At 51.2% G+C, this 17,348-nt stretch overlaps 10 protein-coding genes across 10 annotated transcripts; 6 read left to right on the plus strand and 4 right to left on the minus strand.

Moving 5' to 3' along the window:
• Window positions 1–932: 932 nt before the first annotated feature.
• COCCADRAFT_29709 (uncharacterized protein) lies at window positions 933–1,838 on the plus strand (the record flags this gene model as incomplete). The annotated part of the gene is made up of 1 exon (XM_007718335.1): window positions 933–1,838. The coding sequence occupies one exon, from the start codon at window positions 933–935 to the stop codon at window positions 1,836–1,838; it is 906 nt and encodes a 301-aa protein (XP_007716525.1).
• A 216-nt stretch (window positions 1,839–2,054) lies between these two features.
• COCCADRAFT_76153 (uncharacterized protein) lies at window positions 2,055–2,421 on the minus strand (the record flags this gene model as incomplete). The annotated part of the gene is made up of 2 exons (XM_007718336.1): window positions 2,055–2,229; window positions 2,357–2,421. Coding segments are annotated over 2 exons (240 nt in total), but the record flags the coding sequence as incomplete, so codon positions are not given.
• A 667-nt stretch (window positions 2,422–3,088) lies between these two features.
• On the plus strand, window positions 3,089–3,868 carry COCCADRAFT_40418 (uncharacterized protein; the record flags this gene model as incomplete). Its single annotated transcript, XM_007718337.1, has 1 exon — window positions 3,089–3,868. One exon carries the CDS (start codon window positions 3,089–3,091, stop codon window positions 3,866–3,868), a length of 780 nt encoding a protein of 259 aa, XP_007716527.1.
• A 309-nt stretch (window positions 3,869–4,177) lies between these two features.
• On the plus strand, window positions 4,178–4,909 carry COCCADRAFT_8582 (uncharacterized protein; the record flags this gene model as incomplete). Its single annotated transcript, XM_007718325.1, has 1 exon — window positions 4,178–4,909. The coding sequence occupies one exon, from the start codon at window positions 4,178–4,180 to the stop codon at window positions 4,907–4,909; it is 732 nt and encodes a 243-aa protein (XP_007716515.1).
• A 443-nt stretch (window positions 4,910–5,352) lies between these two features.
• On the minus strand, window positions 5,353–5,571 carry COCCADRAFT_107218 (uncharacterized protein; the record flags this gene model as incomplete). Its single annotated transcript, XM_007718338.1, has 1 exon — window positions 5,353–5,571. The coding sequence occupies one exon, from the start codon at window positions 5,569–5,571 to the stop codon at window positions 5,353–5,355; it is 219 nt and encodes a 72-aa protein (XP_007716528.1).
• A 221-nt stretch (window positions 5,572–5,792) lies between these two features.
• COCCADRAFT_8583 (uncharacterized protein) lies at window positions 5,793–8,267 on the plus strand (the record flags this gene model as incomplete). Its single annotated transcript, XM_007718326.1, has 1 exon — window positions 5,793–8,267. The coding sequence occupies one exon, from the start codon at window positions 5,793–5,795 to the stop codon at window positions 8,265–8,267; it is 2,475 nt and encodes an 824-aa protein (XP_007716516.1).
• Window positions 8,268–8,514: 247 nt separating this feature from the next.
• On the minus strand, window positions 8,515–9,720 carry COCCADRAFT_40420 (uncharacterized protein; the record flags this gene model as incomplete). Its single annotated transcript, XM_007718339.1, has 1 exon — window positions 8,515–9,720. One exon carries the CDS (start codon window positions 9,718–9,720, stop codon window positions 8,515–8,517), a length of 1,206 nt encoding a protein of 401 aa, XP_007716529.1.
• Window positions 9,721–10,178: 458 nt separating this feature from the next.
• Window positions 10,179–11,918, minus strand: COCCADRAFT_8585 (uncharacterized protein; the record flags this gene model as incomplete). The annotated part of the gene is made up of 3 exons (XM_007718327.1): window positions 10,179–11,184; window positions 11,237–11,730; window positions 11,787–11,918. 3 exons carry the CDS (start codon window positions 11,916–11,918, stop codon window positions 10,179–10,181), a joined length of 1,632 nt encoding a protein of 543 aa, XP_007716517.1.
• A 665-nt stretch (window positions 11,919–12,583) lies between these two features.
• COCCADRAFT_29714 (uncharacterized protein) lies at window positions 12,584–13,891 on the plus strand (the record flags this gene model as incomplete). Its single annotated transcript, XM_007718340.1, has 4 exons — window positions 12,584–12,631; window positions 12,683–13,145; window positions 13,193–13,279; window positions 13,326–13,891. The coding sequence occupies 4 exons, from the start codon at window positions 12,584–12,586 to the stop codon at window positions 13,889–13,891; spliced, it is 1,164 nt and encodes a 387-aa protein (XP_007716530.1).
• Window positions 13,892–15,120: 1,229 nt separating this feature from the next.
• COCCADRAFT_107213 (uncharacterized protein) lies at window positions 15,121–16,995 on the plus strand (the record flags this gene model as incomplete). The annotated part of the gene is made up of 2 exons (XM_007718341.1): window positions 15,121–15,473; window positions 15,525–16,995. 2 exons carry the CDS (start codon window positions 15,121–15,123, stop codon window positions 16,993–16,995), a joined length of 1,824 nt encoding a protein of 607 aa, XP_007716531.1.
• Between the last annotated feature and the right edge of the window lie 353 nt (window positions 16,996–17,348).

Below are 17,348 nucleotides of genomic sequence, written 5' to 3' on the forward strand. Positions count from 1 at the left end.
GCCAAAAATAGCCTTTTCTACGTACCGAAGAACAACAACAACAACAAGAAGAAGAAGAAGTAGAAGGAAAGAAAGACTGTCAATCTGTCACGCCCCCCCCCCTCCCCCTTCTATACGTAAAACGTCCACCAAGAAGGACGAGAGAAGAAAAAAAAAGTCCGGGGCGCTTGCACTCGCGCAACCCACTATCGACATACCGTGTGATCTCTCCTCCTCCTCCTCCCCTTGAACAAGTCGGAGGAGGGGGGTGGGGTTAGGCGCGTGCACCCGCAAGCTCATCAAACGACCACCCCATCTGAACCGTGGAATCACGACTGCAATCCACGCTTTTTGCGCATATTTGCCGGAAACAGTAGGTTGCGGTGGGGAAATGTCTCGGATTTGTTTGATGTTTGTGTGGATTTTTTTGCGGCGCCTATAGGACCAGGGGGGTTGAGGAGGTGAGAGTGTGTTGTTTGTGTGGTAGCGAAGGGGCGGTTCGTAGGTTGGTTCGGTTGGTTGGTTGGGACATTTTTTTTTTGGGTGGAGGCTTAGTTTTTGCGAAGCGGAGAGGGACTATTGATTTTGGGGGCGTGTGTGGAGATTAAAGGGCTTGTTGTTGGCGAGGGTAGAGGGGGAGAAAGGGGGGAGAGAAGGGTTCTGGCGGATTTGTGAATAAATTGGCTTTTCTATGGACGGGGCGTGATGTTTGCATTGTTGCTGTATGTTAGGGTAATAGTACGTACAGATGTAGAATGTACATGGGCTGGTGAGCACTTCCCTACGTGCGGGGTTTGTTCGGGCCGACTTCGCTGCGCCTACACTAGGCTCATCCAATAACTTCACCTATGGACTATCCAATGGGCAATCTGAATGTGCACAAGCGTTAAACGACACTTTTGTGAACCAAAGAATAGCATAGCTTGATGAAACCCAAGGTCACGAGCTCAACCATGGCCAATCTTGAACAAAACATCCGCAAGGCGCTAGAAACCCTCCTACCCCGGATCCAAAAGCAACATGCAGAATCCCCAGACACACCCATCATCCTCGGCATAACCGGTCTCCAGGGTTCAGGAAAATCAACATGGGCATCTACACTCGTAAAACTCCTATCCGAAGACCACGGACTATACAGTATCACCGTCTCCCTCGACGACTTCTACAAGACCCACACCGAGCTCCTCGAGCGGCGAAACCAAGATCCAGCCAACAAACTCTACCGTACGCGGGGCCAACCCGGGACCCACGATGAAGCCCTCGCCCAATCCTTCTTCCAGGAACTAAAAAACTGGAGCGCAACAGACGGCAACAAACACCTCGCCATCCCCTCCTTTGACAAAAGCCGCTTCAACGGCGAAGGCGACCGCGCCCCAGAACACTCCTGGCCACGCATCACCCGCAAGCCCGCCGTCGTCATCTTCGAAGGCTGGTGCCTCGGTTTCACACCCGTATCTCCCTCTTTTATCCAACAAAAACACGCACTCGCCCTCCAAGATAAACTCGCCGTCAATACCCCCGCCCAACATCAAGTCTCCCATTTATTAGAGGTAAACGAGTGTCTGAAACGGTACTGCGATACTTTTATGGGACCAAGCCATTTTCACTACTTTGTTCATATTGATACCGAGGATTTGGGGAATGTGTACAAGTGGAGGTTGGAGCAGGAGCATAGGTTGATTGAGGAGAGGGGCGAGGGGATGGAGGATCAGAGGGTTAGGGAGTTTATTGATGGGTATATGCCTAGTTATGAGATTTACCTGGAACAGTTGCGGAAGGGGTTGTTTGAGGAGAGGGGGAGGATGGTGAGGGTTGTGTTGGATGAGGGGAGGGGGGTTGAGAGGGTTGAGGTGTTGTAAGGTTTGGTGAGAGTGGTCTGAGGTTATCTTTGTTAGTGACTTGTTCAGATATAGATGATGATGATGATGATGATGAAGAAGTCCGGTGTAGGACTTTTAAATCCACTCTTGGAAGGTAACTTGGATCCAAAGGCCGTATATCATACAAGACGACCTTGAGTCTTTGCCCTATTTCCAACGCTTGACTCCCTTTCAAAAAAACAGCGCTTATGACCCCTTAACATCCCAAAAACACGTCACTTGCAACTTTCCTACACCAACACATTTACTATTCCGGCACCGAAACCGCGTATGATCGCGCAAGCTACTTAGATCGATGCCACCATGGCAATACATGCACGGCCATTTTTCCAAAAACGCGCTGTTTTGGCGTGCTTCCCGGATGCTGTCTCTGTTCCACCGTATCAGCGTTAGATTCGGGGCGGTTACTGGGTGTGGGATGTGAAGGCGAGTGATATAGCTATGTGTGGCAGTTATGGGACTAAGGTGGCTTAGGGGAGAGTGTAAGCAGGACGTACTTCCAGGATTGGATGTTGGATCGTGTGAGAGTTTGAGATACGGGGGTGTGAGAGTGGTTGGGGGAGGACGTAGTTGTCATGTTTTCTTTGTGTTTGTGTTTGGACATTTGTGTGGATTGAAGTGGGAAGAGAAAGGTGGACGAGGATGCAGCTCTTGCAGCTCCTCTGAATAGAAATATTGCTGTTCATATATGGAGTAAGAGATGTGTGATTGGTTTCTCTGCTGAGACCCTTTTGGAATCCCTGAGCAGGGTATTCCAATCGAATGCGTGGTATTCGAAGGGTCTGGTTCAGTGTTGGGACAGCAGGCGCAAAAAAGGGAATGTATTGGTAACAGTGCGATTATCCATTTTCCGTGTAGGATTAGTCCCATTTGATTCACTCTCTGGAAATTATTCGTTTCCTTCACTTATTTGTGTGCGGTGTGAGTGGAGAGTCGAGGCGAACAATGACATGTGCTCTTTCTCAGCCTCGTCGTAAACGTTATCCGCAGCGGCCCTAACTACTACACTAAGCAATCAGCAGCGCTAGCTCATCATGTAATATTCTCAGCCGCAATCTGTATCATTGTGAGAAATGACCAAAACAGCCTCGGCAAAGCTGACAGTAATACCTATATGAAAGCTGCTGCCCCACAAGATCGTAATGCGGCTGAGTACTACCTGCGGCTGAAGGCTATCGTGACACCAAAGATCTACGCACCTCTACTACAACCTTGTTACCTATCAAGCCATGACCACCACGTTGCACAACCCCCCGGCCAACGGCGCAACAGCATCCGCCGTCAAACCACCATTCTTCGACGTCAACGACCCCAAACCCGTTCGCTATGGCGTACTACTCTTCCCAGGCTTTCAGGCGCTCGACGTCTTCGGCCCACTCGACGTCTTCAACTCGCTCGCCATGCTCTACAGTTTCCCCACGAAACTAACCATGCTTGCCAAAACATCCGATCCGGTCGAAACATCGCATCAAAGAGCTGGCAACACCATGTTTTCGCACCCAGAGACGGACGTCTCGCAGAGCATGATTGTGAACCGTACATTTGCGCAGCAGCTCGAGCTGCAAGAGGGGGCTGCAGCCGAGGCCATTGACGTTCTGATTGTACCTGGGGGAGTGGGAACTCGCGGTGATATGAGCACCGAGATTGATTTCGTAAAGCAGATCTATCCCAGTTTGAAGGCTGTCTTGTGCGTGTGTACTGGGGCGACTATCTTGGCGCGCGCGGGCATTCTGGATGGTCGCAGAGCTACTACTAACAAACGCGCGTTTGCGTGGGCAACGAGCACGGGTCCGGACGTGAAATGGGTTCCCGAAGCGCGATGGGTGGTAGACGGTAACATTGTAACTGGGTCTGGGATCAGTGCCGGCATCGATGCTACGTATGCGTTTGTGTCGTTGAATTATGGCGAGACGATTGCACAGGAATTGGCTGATTGCGCGGAATATGTGCGTTGGATGGACCAAGATCATGATCCTTTTGCGAAGAGGTGGAATGCGGGTGCTTCTTGAAGTTTCCTGCAGCGCCGAAAAAGTCTTGCGGGTTGGGTATAGAGGGGCCGGTATGTATTCGACGAACTCAAGCGTCTAGTTTGGTGAGTGTTTACAGTTCATCCAGCTGCCATCCATCTTTTGCTGGGTTGTTGCGTACTACGGTCACCCGCTCTTTCACTTATATTACAACAACAAATAAGACTCATCTTCACTTTCACTCCATAACCTCTTGCGCCATATGTTACTCAATCCTCAGTCATTTTACCAACCGCCATTCTACTACTTGTTCTTCTTCTCAACTCAGCAAAACTACAGTCTTTAGCACATATGTCTAATTTATCCAACCAACAAGATCCTTCACCAGCACCAGACCCTAGGAACGCGGTTCCACTCTTGACGGTCCTCCGACAAGAGCTTGACCTTAACTGGGAACTATACAAAAAGTTCCTGGTGAGTATCAAAACCGCCATCCTAGTCGGCGACAATGCCGCCCCACTGATCAACCAGATGGAGCCTTTAATACAGAACCGAGTTTGCCAGATTGCTCACCAGGGTATTTTATTCTTACTGAAAGAGTTGGAGATGGAATGTCGCGCCGAAGGTAAGACAACTGCAGTCTCTCAATCCCCTCCACTTAACGCAAACCGGCCATCTATGCCACATCCAGTCGCGAACATGGTGCCGCGTCCACTTCTGTCACCAAGACCTTCCGTAGGCGGAGTTGTACGCAACTATCCCAGCCAGAATGTCTCAAAATCCCGGGCACGCCCAGTTCCTACTCCTGTTCCCAATCGACCTAGATCAAACGTCGCGACCACCATCCGAAATCAGCCACGCAGCCATCAAGCTTCACAGTCAACTCCCCGTTACGACACTGTCATGTTCATTGACCCCAATTTCAAATGCGACGTCCAAGAGTTTTTCGGCTTTGCTGGCCATCCCCGAATCACCGATACCTCGTACCATGAGTTTGATTCTGTACCGATTTATAAACCTGATGTCGACGATCTTGCTTTTTGGAGGAAGAAAGTTGAAGCAGAGAGAAAGAATGACATGTAATAGCGTGTCTGACCGCGTTGCACGAACAGAGAGTGTAGAAGAGGGAGTATGCTAGTAGCTCCGATGAGTGAACTGTCAGGAGCTCGACGAATCGACACATTTCTTGCCTAGGTTGAGAATAAGTGGCGATTGAATGGGAGAGCGGGTCCTGGACGGAAAGATGGCGTTTGGGCGTCGGCATGGGAAAGGAGGCGTTCGATGTAGTTTGGAAGCAAATGATACTTTATAGCATAGAAGCAATCAGGGATGGATATCACAGCGCTTGATTATCCAATACAGAAGCTATTTAATCAACTAGGCAACTGTCAGATATCTCCATAGAAGACGAGTGTCCGTAAAACTCATGTCTTCATTGCAATGTAGGTTTACACGAGCGGATACTAAGGCTGCACAATTGATTGACTTGTCCTGTTTGAAAAGCCGCGCACTAGCAACTCTTGGTATCAAAAAAACATAACAATAAAACAATTTACTTTCGCTGAACAGATACTGATACTTTGTTGAGATGCGTTGGTCAAGTGCTGTCGACTGTATGCTAGGGCGGTCTTGGGGCATGGATGTGGTTGTTGCGCCAACGCCCCGTTGTTTAGTGTGGCGGAAAGATTGCCGCCCGCCGACGTGTACGTACCCTGGCCTGGGGCTTCGTCACCGTGTACCGACATTTTGCGTTCCAATTCAACGCATTGCTACGAACTTTACGATTTCTTTTTCACGGCTTGAGACGTTTTTCACTACGTTACTGGCTGCGGTAGAGGTAACGCAACTGCAAGCGCCCTGCGTACCTCAGCGACATTTTCATTCTCAACCCGCAACGCAATCGCACCCGTAAATAGCCTGCACACTGCACATGGTATAGTCGCACTCCTACCAGAATTCACACAAGATGCTCGGCTTCCGGCCCTTATCGGTGGGCAAGAGGAAAGCCCAGTCATACAACCAAGCACCCTCCGCCGAGCGCGATGTTGAAGACGGTGGATACAATGAAAAGAGCAACGACAGCGACGACTACGAAGCCTACATGTCTTCCGACTCATCGAGTCCGTCTTCTTCGCGGCACTCCTCAGGCGCATACGACCAAAACCCAAACAACATCGAGTCACGGCCACTCCGGCGACCACCCAAATCCCACCGAAGAGCACCATCGAGACCTACCGTAAGCGCATACAGCTACAGAAACCCCCGGGCCTGTACACGATACTTTGGGTTGGCAATAGCATCCACACTGCTTCTGTTCATGTGGTTTCTGTTCAGCAGCAGTTGGCAATCGATAAGAAACGCCGAGCTTGGCCTGCACAAGCCTCCCCCACCGCCAAACGTATGGGAGAGCTTCCCGTTCCTCAAGAGGTATCATGGCGGAATCCGGTCGCTAGTCAGCCGGGAAAAGAATGTCCCTGAATACCCCACCAAGCAGGATATTGACCCTGAGCTGCCTGCTGCGGAGCCCAAGGAGGGGGCAAAAGAGCGGAGATCAGAAGGCGCACACATTCCTGATTCTATACCCTTTGACCCATTCCCAGAATACAGCGGCTCAAACTACGTAGACAAGTACGGACCGGTTGAGACATGTTATGTTGATGCCAATGACACTATCAAGGTACCGGGACTGCGAGCATACAAGGGTGTTCCCCAAGGCATGCCAGATAATGTTATTGGAAGCTATGAACTACTGGGTCTGAGAAACGACATCTGTTTTGAGCGCTTTGGCCGGTTGGGTCCGTATGGTCTGGGTTACAGCAAGCGGCGGGGCGGTACTGGCGCTGGCATGGAGGGTGACCGGGAAGGAATTGAAGATGTTTGGAAGACTGATTCCGAGGTCGACTTTCGCGAGGTCAACTGGGCTGACGCTGTCAATCGGTGCTTGGAAAAGAACAAGGGCCGCTTCGAGAAGCAGCCCACCCCTCGTCCTCATGGTTTCCAGAGTATGCGCAAGCGGGACACTGAGACTGAAGAGAAAACACCTGTTGACACCACAACCCGCGAGAAGCCAAAGAAAGCGCACAAGGCTCTTCTTCCGCGTACTGCAGTCCTCCTCCGAACATGGTGGGACTACCAATACGATGATGAGGATCTAATGTACCTTCGCGCTCTCATCTCCGAGCTAAGTCTTTCCTCGGGAGGCGAATACGAGGTCCACTTCTTGATCCACGTCAAGGATGACAACAAGCAGATTTGGGCCGACGAAAAGGTCTATGAAGAAGTTCTCAAGAACTCTTTGCCTGCTGAATTTGCCGGCATGGGCACCCTCTGGTCAGAACGTCAAATGGGTCTAATCTACGGAGGCCTCGAGGAGACCAACTACCGTGGTTTGCCTGTCCATGGCGCCTATCGCTCTACTTTTATGCCCGTAACGTACTTTGCCCACCAGCACCCTGAATATGACTACTTCTGGCACTGGGAGATGGACGTGCGATACACTGGACACTACTATCATCTCTTCGAACAAGTCTCCAAGTGGACAGCCGCCCAGCCCCGCAAAGGGTTATGGGAGCGCAACGGACGTTTCTACGTACCCACTGTGCATGAGACCTGGGAGGATTTCAAGCACACAGTGCGTGTGCAGACTGAACATGGCACCAATAGCCAGGCAAACAGATGGTCTAAGCATCTCCCACCGAACCCCCATGTCCCTGGTCGGGAGACGCTCAAGCCCGAGAAAGCAATCTGGGGCCCTGAACTTCCAGATGATTACCCAGATATCGAGATTGACCCTGCGGTAAAGCCAAACACTACCATGACTGAGGACAAGTATGAGTGGGGCGTAGGCGAGCCTGCAGATCTTATCGTATTCAACCCCCTGTTCGACCCTGACCAGACCAACTGGATCCTGGCCGACGATACTACTGGTTATGATCTTAAGAATGGCCGCCCACCACGACGAACAGCCATCAACACCTCTGGACGCTTGTCAAGGAGGCTCCTGGAAACCATGCACCGTGAACAGTCGCTCTTCCGTCATACCATGTTTAGCGAAATGTGGCCTGCCTCGTGCGCTCTGCATCACGGTCTCAAAGCTGTGTACGCGCCTCATCCTGTCTTTATTGATCGAAAGTGGCCCACGCAGTATCTCGCTGCTATTTTCAATAATGGTCGCAACGGCGCATCAGGAGGTGCTCGTCTTTCGGTCTTTTCTGATGAGAGGCAACACAACTTCCTCGGCACCACATGGTACTATCACGCCGGCTTTGCGCCTAACCTGTGGAAGCGCTGGATGGGATACAAGGTCGATAATGATGGTGGTGAGGAATACGAGCTGGCTCACGAAGGCCGCATGTGTCTTCCAGCAGTGTTGCTACATCCAGTCAAGCAGGTCGACTTGATACAAGAGCGGGTAGAAGAGACTCCAGCAGAAGAGCGTTGATGAGTAGACAATTTTGGTCATGGCAAAATTTGGTGTATAGGCGCAACGGGTTGGCTGTATCGGTACGCCATAACAAGCCCACGTTTGAAATTCTTGATGTAAACGATTAGACACGATTCCGCCATTCATACTGTGGTAATGGTAATATACGAGTTAGCATTCAAAGGCGTCTTTTTCTCGTTCTTCCCCATTACTCAATAATTCACACGTACACTACAACCCACCATATCTCGTGTGATATTCCGCATCAATAACTCCTCGGCAGCCCAAGCACCTTCTCCCCAATATAATTTAACACCATCTCCCTACTCACCGGCGCAATCCTCGGCACAAAACACTCCCTCAAATACCTCTCTACATCATACTCCTGCGCATACCCCATCCCCCCATGCACCAGCACCGCCTTCTCACACGCATTAAACGCCGCTTCCGCAGCAAGATACTTTGCACTATTCGCCGCGACCCCTACGGCATCCGCACGAATCGCGTCATCCCTCAAACTCGCATCGTACAGCCTCGCCGCATGATACGTCGCCAGCTTCGCCGCCTCAAGCCGCATATACGCATCAGCCAGCGGATGTGCAACACCCTGATTCATACCGATTGCGCGCCCAAAGACCCGGCGATCCCGCGCGTACGCGCTTGCGCGGCTAAGTGCTGCGTAGCCTAAGCCAAGGGCTTCGCCCGCGAGAAGACAGCGTTCTGCGTTCATGCCTGAGAGGATGATGCGGAAGCCTTGGCCTTCGGAGCCGATGAGGGTGGAGGCGCTGACGCGGTAGTTGTCGAAGAAGACTTCGTTTGCGTCGATGGCTCGGCCGCCCATTTTCTTGATGCGCTGCATGCTTAATCCCGAATCTGGGGACCGGTCGAGGGGGATGCAGAAGAGACTTAGGGCTTCACTGCGCTTTTTGGTGGAGGGTGCGGCGGTGCGGGCGAGGAGGATCATGCGGGAGGCGACTTGGGCGCATGTGATCCATATTTTTTGGCCGTTGATGGTGTATGATTTTCCGTCTTCTTGTTTCTGGGCGGAGGTCTGCAGGCTCAGTGTGTCGAGCCCTGAATTCGGTTCTGTGACGCCGAAGCAGGTGCGGTATTCGCCGTTGATGATTCTGGGCAAGGTGTCGGAGAGTTGCTTTTCGTTGCCGTATTTAGCTAATGGTTGTGTGGCGTAGACGTTTGCGTGGATGGCTTGGGCTCCCGCGATACCTGCGCCGGATTCGGCAATGGTTTGAAGCATCATTGTTGCTTCTGAGATTCCTAGGCCTGAACCACCGTACTTCTCTGGTAAGGCGATGCCGAGCCAACCGTCCTTTGCGAGGGCAGCGTGGAAGGAGGAAGGGTCTGTGGAGGTTTCATCGTGGTGCCGCCAGTAGCTATCAGGGAATTGGGTGCAGAGGGCTGAGATGGCTTCTCGTACTTCGAGTTGGGTTGAGGTGAAGCCTGTGGTATCCATGATACGGGGGCGAGGTGTCGTGGAGAAGTGGCATTTACTGTTGGTAAGTGGCTTGGATAGCCTAGGGCGCATAGCCCGTAGGATGGGTAATACGGCTGATCTTGACATGGTTTCTGGTGTATGTTGTTTACATTGTTATTTCGAAGCGGCGTTGTTTTGATGATGTATGCATGCGGTACTCCACCTGTGTAATTATAAAGCCGACTCGGATACTTGTCATTTACTAAATGGGGCTAGCCGGGTGGGGGTTCATAGCCGAGCATACACTTGATTTACATGGCATTTTCAAAACCACATACAGTGAATTAGATTACATCTTTTTATATGTACACTATTGATACTCCGATACACCGAACATCCACCGTGATCAGATACTGTCTGACACTTGTCGGTGTTTATACCTTTTGAATCAAAACCCCGCCCAACCTTGTTGTTCTTGATCCCATCATCGACGTGTCCTACTCTACATTCCTAGTTGTGACTTTGCATGGGAAGCCATGGACTGGGTGAGCTGCTCCTTGAGGCACTTGGTACGCCCTCTCGCCAAAGACGGTCTTGATATCAGTAGACGGATGCAACCGATCCCATTCCTCATACTGATCATGCACGTCAAACTCACGTACCGTCATTGCCAAGGTTATCCTGATGTCGAGCATAGCCAGAGTCTGACCCATACAGTTACGCGGGCCGTATTCAAACGGCCGCCAACCACCCTTTGGCGGATACAATGGATGATCGGGTTCCACTAGCCAACGATCAGGAATGAACTTGTGAGGTTCGGGCCAGTAGTCTGGGTTTCGCTGCACAGCGCCGTGGGCAATCCAAATGTTGATGCCTTCAGTGGGATACTTGTTGCCGTTCTTGTCACGTAGGAAGACACCCGGGAGCCCGCCTCGCATGCCTGATGCAGGAGGGAAGAGGCGCAGTGTCTCTTTGATCACTGCATTTGTGTAGGTCAGTTTGTTGATTTCCTCCGGGTGTTCTTTGAGGACTCGAGCAGCTGAGTCGGTACCCTTGCCGAAGACTTGGTCTAGTTCTTCGCGCACTTTGGAAAGAACCTCAGGGTGCTTGGACATCATGTAGAGACTGTACACAATAGTAGCTGCAGTGGAGTCATGTCCCGCGAATAGGAAGAGGCGAATCTGGGTAGTAGCCCATCTCTTGAAATCGGGATCAAGCTTATCGGCACCTTTGCGTTCGCCCATGTAAGCTGCTATGGTAAGGTCCATGACAGACTTGGCCCCCTTGGATGGCTCATTGGACTTCCAGTGTTCATATCGCTTATCTAGCTCATTGCCGACATAACTGTCCATGATCTTGCCGTTGCGCCACTCGATGATAGGTCTCATTGGGTTCCAGCGTTTGAAAGGATTCAGCTCCTCATCTTGACAATGCCATTGGATGGAGCTCCGCATGGCAGCAGCAAGTGCGTTGTGTCGAGTCATAGAGTGGAGACGAGCATTGCTGATATGGTCAGCGCTTGCACGAAAGTACGATATATCTCATGTGTGCTTACATTGTAATCGAACCAATAACGTCCATCATGTAGTCGCATGTCAGATCGTCTAGCGAGAACGTGTCGCCCTTTTTCGCGTGCTCACGCAGCAGCGCCACATATACCTCGGCCTCTTCGATAATGTGGGGCGTACTCTCGAGCATCACGTTGGCACTGAATCCATGATTGAAGAGAGTTCTTGAACGCTTCCACTCAGCACCGTTCATATCGAAGAGATTCGGGCCGCCGGCAAATGGCGCGAAGAAGGGAATGAGAATAGGTGGCTTAGGAAGGTCGTATTCTTGACAAGCCTGTATGGCAAGGTCGGGAGAAGTGACCACCATCAGCGGACTCGAAAAAGGCCAAAGATCGATGTAGAAGCAGCCATCCGACTGCTTGAATTCGTAGGAGAGGAGAGTAAAGGCATCTGATTGCTGCGAGCCCTTGGGGAACTTTTCGAGCAAAGCTGGAAGTGTCTGAAGGCTGCCAGCTCCAAAGTCCCATGAAGGCATTGGCTAAAGATGGGAGCGTCAGCAAGGAAGCGTGCAAAGAGACTATTGCAGCCGCGTACCAGACCTTGCTTCTTGAGCCTGTAGAAGATCATGCGGTTCTTGATCATCTTGAAAGTGAATACGCCAATAGCGGCGACAGCCGCTGGCAGCGCGATTTGCCATGCGATACTACTGTATGAGAAGGAATCCATGACGATTCGATAGCCTCTCAATGAGGGCGAAGCGGAAGGTCTTCTGATAAAGGGGGGACGAGGCTGGATAGATTGTCGTTATCGTCGTTGCTATTGTTGCTATTGTTACTGTTGCTGCTGCCTCTGGTACCAATTTCGGTTAATGAGGCGCAGGCGGCGCGGGTACTTGTGGATCGTTGTCGTGCATCGCAGGGGATGCGGCCCCCAAACCCGCCCCCCACTTTGGAAGCTATCGAAAATGTGGGGGCAATTCACCCATTGCCCCACGATTAGCCGCCCGTTACAAATCCACGTACCTGTAATATGCCTTGGCCCCCAAAAAAGAACAGACTCTCTGTTCATGCACGCCGGAAGGCAGCACGGGCAGTGCTGAGGCTGGGGCGCCGAAATGCTACGTCGGGAACTAAGTGACCACTTGGACGAGGCTGAACCATGTGCGGGGGATATAGAGTTGATTTATTCCTGTAAGCCCTAGCAGATTAAGCCGTAAGACATGCAGAGTTGACGACGCACCTCCGGCACTGTGCTTCCACTGCGAGATGCGAATGGTTGTGATATGATATAGGGATTAGGGTGTCTCTCCTTCGTCTTGTCAGCGTGCAAGCTGACAAGGCATCCCTCTCCATACCTACTCATATCAATTTTCGCCTTCTTTTTACGCAATTATGAAGCCCGAGGACGCAGCAGGCCGTGTGCCCAAAGAGGCCCTAATCGTGAGCATGGCGTTTGTCCATCCAATTGTTCTGCGTTGACATGATTGCTAGATATCCCAATCAGTGATGCTTGCCCTATGTGTGGTAGCAGTCACCACACGCTTCATCATTCGCTTCAGAGTGCAGAAGCAATCCTTCTCTGTCGATGATGGCTTCCTGCTTCTCGCTTTTAGCCTCCTTTTGTGCAGCGTTGTCGTCATGTTCAAAGAAGTCATGGATCGCATGTATCTCATTGTTGCTCTGCAGACTGGCGTCCCGGGAGTCATACCTCCTCCAGACTGGATGCAGATATCATTCCACTTCCACAAATGGGTCACCGTATGTGGTATGGTAGCTTGGGCCTCTGTGGTCGCTGTCAAGTTGAGCTTCTTGTTTTTCTTCAAGAAGCTTATTGACCGGGTACCGGTACTCAACTATTACTGGTGGGTGGTGGTTCTCTTCAACTTGGCTTGCCTTGGATATGGCATTGCTATCTGGTACATCGGGTGCCCTTACTATTTCGACCCAAGAGAACGTGAGTAAGCTGATCCTCCAACCCTTACTATGCTGACATCCAGCTAGTCCAATGTGCCACTGGCAGGTTCAAGAAGCTTCTTGTCCACCACTCCACTGCCCAAATGGTCCTCGACCTCGTCAGTGATGCTATGAGTAAGTTTGTCCCTTGCATTTCCAGCACATGGCTGATGCTCTCTAGTCCTTGCCATACCCATTTGCATCATCTGGCAGATCAAAGTACAGTGGACGCAAAAGCTTGCTTTGGCATCCTCGCTTTGCTTGACCGTTATTATGATGGCCACCACCGTCGCTCGTCTTGCTGGACTGATCAACAATGACATGGTTGATACCATATGGGAGTTGTATTGGACTGTCGTCAGCGCCCAGGTCGGTGTCTTCCTCGCGGCAGCAACTGCTTTCCGAAGCTTTTTCGTATCACGGAAAAACAGCAAAGCGTTATCGCCCAAAGAGCAAGCCCAGCGCTTCTTCTCGGCCTCTTTTGCTGCAAAGTTCAACAGAAAGAGGAAAGACACGCTGTTGGATGATACACTTGAGTCTGGGACCGGGAAGGGCCCTTCTGGCTTACCGACCGTTCCCAGGGCTCAGATGACTGGTCTTCGGACATTCATCAACGATCAAGGAGAGATTCAGTCAATCCAAGCAAGTTCGCCAGAGTCTACTATTTACATTAAGGAAGAAGGTAGTGCTCGGCTGCACTCATCCGCGTCTAGCAAAGAGCCAGTCGTAGTGATAAGGGACGTGTAAACTGGGATTCTTACTCTCCCACACCTTCCACAGTGGCTGGGTGTCTCTCTGTAATTTAACAGTGGTAAGAAAACGGCCTGGGGATATCGGTGGCGATTAAGATGAAAGAGTCGTTTTTCTCAATCTCCGGATCTCCAATTGTACTGTAACTGAATGAATTAATGATTATCATGATGTTACTCTGAGTACCTACGAAAAAACATGAACGACAGCTCCGCATCCGCAGCTTCGATTTTGCTGTGCAAGGCAACACCTGTAGACGCGATTGACTAAAATGTGCCAAAAATATTCAACACCTTCCACGAATGGGAGTGCAGGAACAGGGAAGTGTACAGCTAGACTAGGCAGCTTTCTAGAATCTTTGCCGAAAACCCCACAATATTAGCATGTCATGCACTCGTATCACGGCACGGGCGGCGCCTGCAGCCGGCAAATGACGATAAGGTGGGATGTTCACATGCCTCAACACCGCCGTTGAGCCGATTTGTACTTGGCGTGGTATATGTATAGAAGCATTTCGGGGGTCCAAAAAAACACAGCTGCACGAACTATTGCCTATGACTGCGACGCATTCAATGTATGCAGACTGTGCCGCAAAATCAAGGAAAAAGAACGTAGCTGTGGGGTCACAATGGCAGTGCGGTGCACAAGGCTGACATTGGGATTCATCGCATGTATCACCACCATAAAAGATCGGAACATTGGCTAACAAGCCACGGCGCACGGCACCCCGCACACACAGCGGGAGGAGCAAGCTGCCGGAACGCCCAACGAAGAAGGACGCTTGTACAAACTCAATCTGCCATACTGTGCCGTGGAGTGTGAGAGAGCTCTAAGCGCTGGTGCGATTGGGGCCAAAACGACAAAACATCAGCTTTTCTATCATGGTTGCCTCCATACCCCTGCTTCCGCGCAACCCAATCGCCTAAACGGGACTCCTCGGCGCCCATGTGAGGCTGATGGTATTCCCCGGGTATACGTATACTATTAGGCGTCCAGAGGTAAGCCGACTCTAGCTTGACGCTCATGAAGCACTGCCATTGCCGGTTGATATGGTTGATGTGATCGATGCGCTGACTGATGGAGTCTACGAAAAAAGAGTCAGCAGATATCTATGTAGTGTCTATATAACAGGGTATCAGTGCAAGAGACATGTACATCCATGCAAGCTTGGTGACACTTCAGTATACCCTTGCATTCACATTTACAGTCATCTGTATTCACTCACGATGACGGTCGTTCAAGGGATTCAGACCAGCCTCTCATTCTGGCCCAGCCTGAAAGAAGCCATGTACGAGCCTTTTCAAAACCAGTACATCCCACAGAATGAGACTGTCATTCAAACACCCGACCCAGACATGACTCCGAGTTCATGGACAAACAGTCTTCGGCAGTCTCTAGTCGCAGGCGGCATATTGGCCATTCCCTTCATCTTCAACTATTTGCTCACACTATCACTGTACCATTGGGCAAATATGCGAAGGAAACCGGGGCAGACGCCACCTGAGTATCCTGCAATGCCCATCATAGGAAGCACTTTTTCGTTCTTGTGGGACAGCGCTTCCTTTGTGGCGAAGGCAACGTGAGTCTTGGTCGATATCTTGTACATGAACAAAGCTGACTCAAAGCGTAGAACATACGCCGGCAAGCTGACCTGTGTCCGTATTTCACTGCTCATCAATGGCATCTATCTCGTCTCCGAACCCAAAGCCATTGCCGATATGTGGAAGAACCCAAACCTTTCCAGTCCCATCTACGTATACACCGTGGGACTGCGTTACATCTTCGGCATGCACGAGAAAGGCATCGAGGCCTACACAGATGATGACTCGGGACCATATCGCAAGCCTCATCCATTTAGCAATGTTGAGCCCAACAACCGCATCGACTTTCTCACCCATGACTCGCTGCTCCGCGGGCTGACGAGCCACGCGATGCTACGAACATTTGAACGGTTTCAAGCCATCCTCAAACGAAACCTCGACACCGAAGACATTGGCGACGAATGGATCGAGCAACCTGATCTCTTCGCCTTCTTCCGTAACAATGTCGGCAAGGCAGTCCTGGAATCCCTCTTCGGTCCATCCCTCCTCGCCATCAACCCAAACTTCACCAGCGACCTCTGGGAATTCGACGAGCAAGTCGTCAACCTCGCCAAACGCCTTCCCCGCTTCCTAATCCCCAACGCCTTCCGCGTCCGCGAGCGTCTCCTGTCCCAAATTCAAAACTGGTACAACTACGCACGCCAGCACTTCCGCGACAGCAACACCGACCAAGACACCCAATGGGACCCCTACTGGGGCTCCATCATGAACCGCGAGCGCCAGTCGATGCTCCTCAGCATCTCAGGCCAAGACGACGCCGCCGTCGCCTCCACCGACCTTGGTCTCATCTGGACCTCCGTCACCAACGTCGTGCCTTCCACCATGCTAACCGCCTTCCACATCTTCTCCGACCCCGCCCTCCTCTCGCGAATTCGCACCAGCATCTCCGACTCCGTCTCTCACACCCCCACCTCCGGCTTCTCCGCCTCCATGGACAAGCTCCTCCAAAAAGACCTCTTACAATCCGTCTACGCAGAGACACTCCGCTTGTACGTCCAATCCTACATCACGCGCTGTTCCGCCCACGAATGCATCACTGTGGGCGACTGGACACTACCCCGCAACGAAGTCAGCATGGTGAGTTCCTACGTCGCACACATGAACACGTCGCTCTGGAACGAGCAAGACGGCGCTCACCCCGTTACTTCCTTCTGGGCCGACCGCTTCATTCTCGACCCAGCGGACCCCTCGTCGGGACCCATGAATCCTTCCACCCCCGAAGCCACGGAAATCCGGTCTAAACTCTCCACCAAGGAAAAGCATTTCTCGGCAAAGGGGCTCGCGGGCGCGTGGATACCGTATGGAGGCGGTTTCAGCGCGTGCCCGGGGAGGTTGCTAGCGAAGAGGATTATCCTGTATACGTGTGCGTTGCTGGTGAGTGAGTTTGAGGTTGAAGTCAAGGATAAGGCGTTTGAGATGGATTCGTCGGGGTTTGGGCTGGGTACGCAGAAGCCGAAGACGAAGATTGGGTTTAGGATTCGGAGGAGGAGGGGAGATTAGGTTGATGAGGGACTTTTATGACTTTATTCTTGAATTGTATATGTATATGGTAGCTTTCTTTCTTTCTTTTTTCTTGAATTCAGATCCATGTAAGGGATGAGGTCAAGTGTAGATTAGAGATTGGTGTTCATGTGTAGGGACTTGGATACTGGTCTTGTAGTAAAGGAAAGTGGGTACTGGTAGCCTATTTTTCTATATTTATGAACGTGTATGAATGACAACATCTTCCTCTTCGAGCTTTGTGAATTTGCAAATTCCCACACTCAATCCTTATCATGAGCAGTGATGTTCGATGTAGCAGTAGAGTGGCTTGAAACTCACATGTTGTATTCGGAGATATTTGGATGGCCAAC

This window comes from Bipolaris zeicola (assembly GCF_000523435.1).
Source record: "Bipolaris zeicola 26-R-13 unplaced genomic scaffold scaffold_226, whole genome shotgun sequence".
In the NCBI taxonomy this organism is placed as follows: Eukaryota; Fungi; Ascomycota; class Dothideomycetes; order Pleosporales; family Pleosporaceae; genus Bipolaris; species Bipolaris zeicola.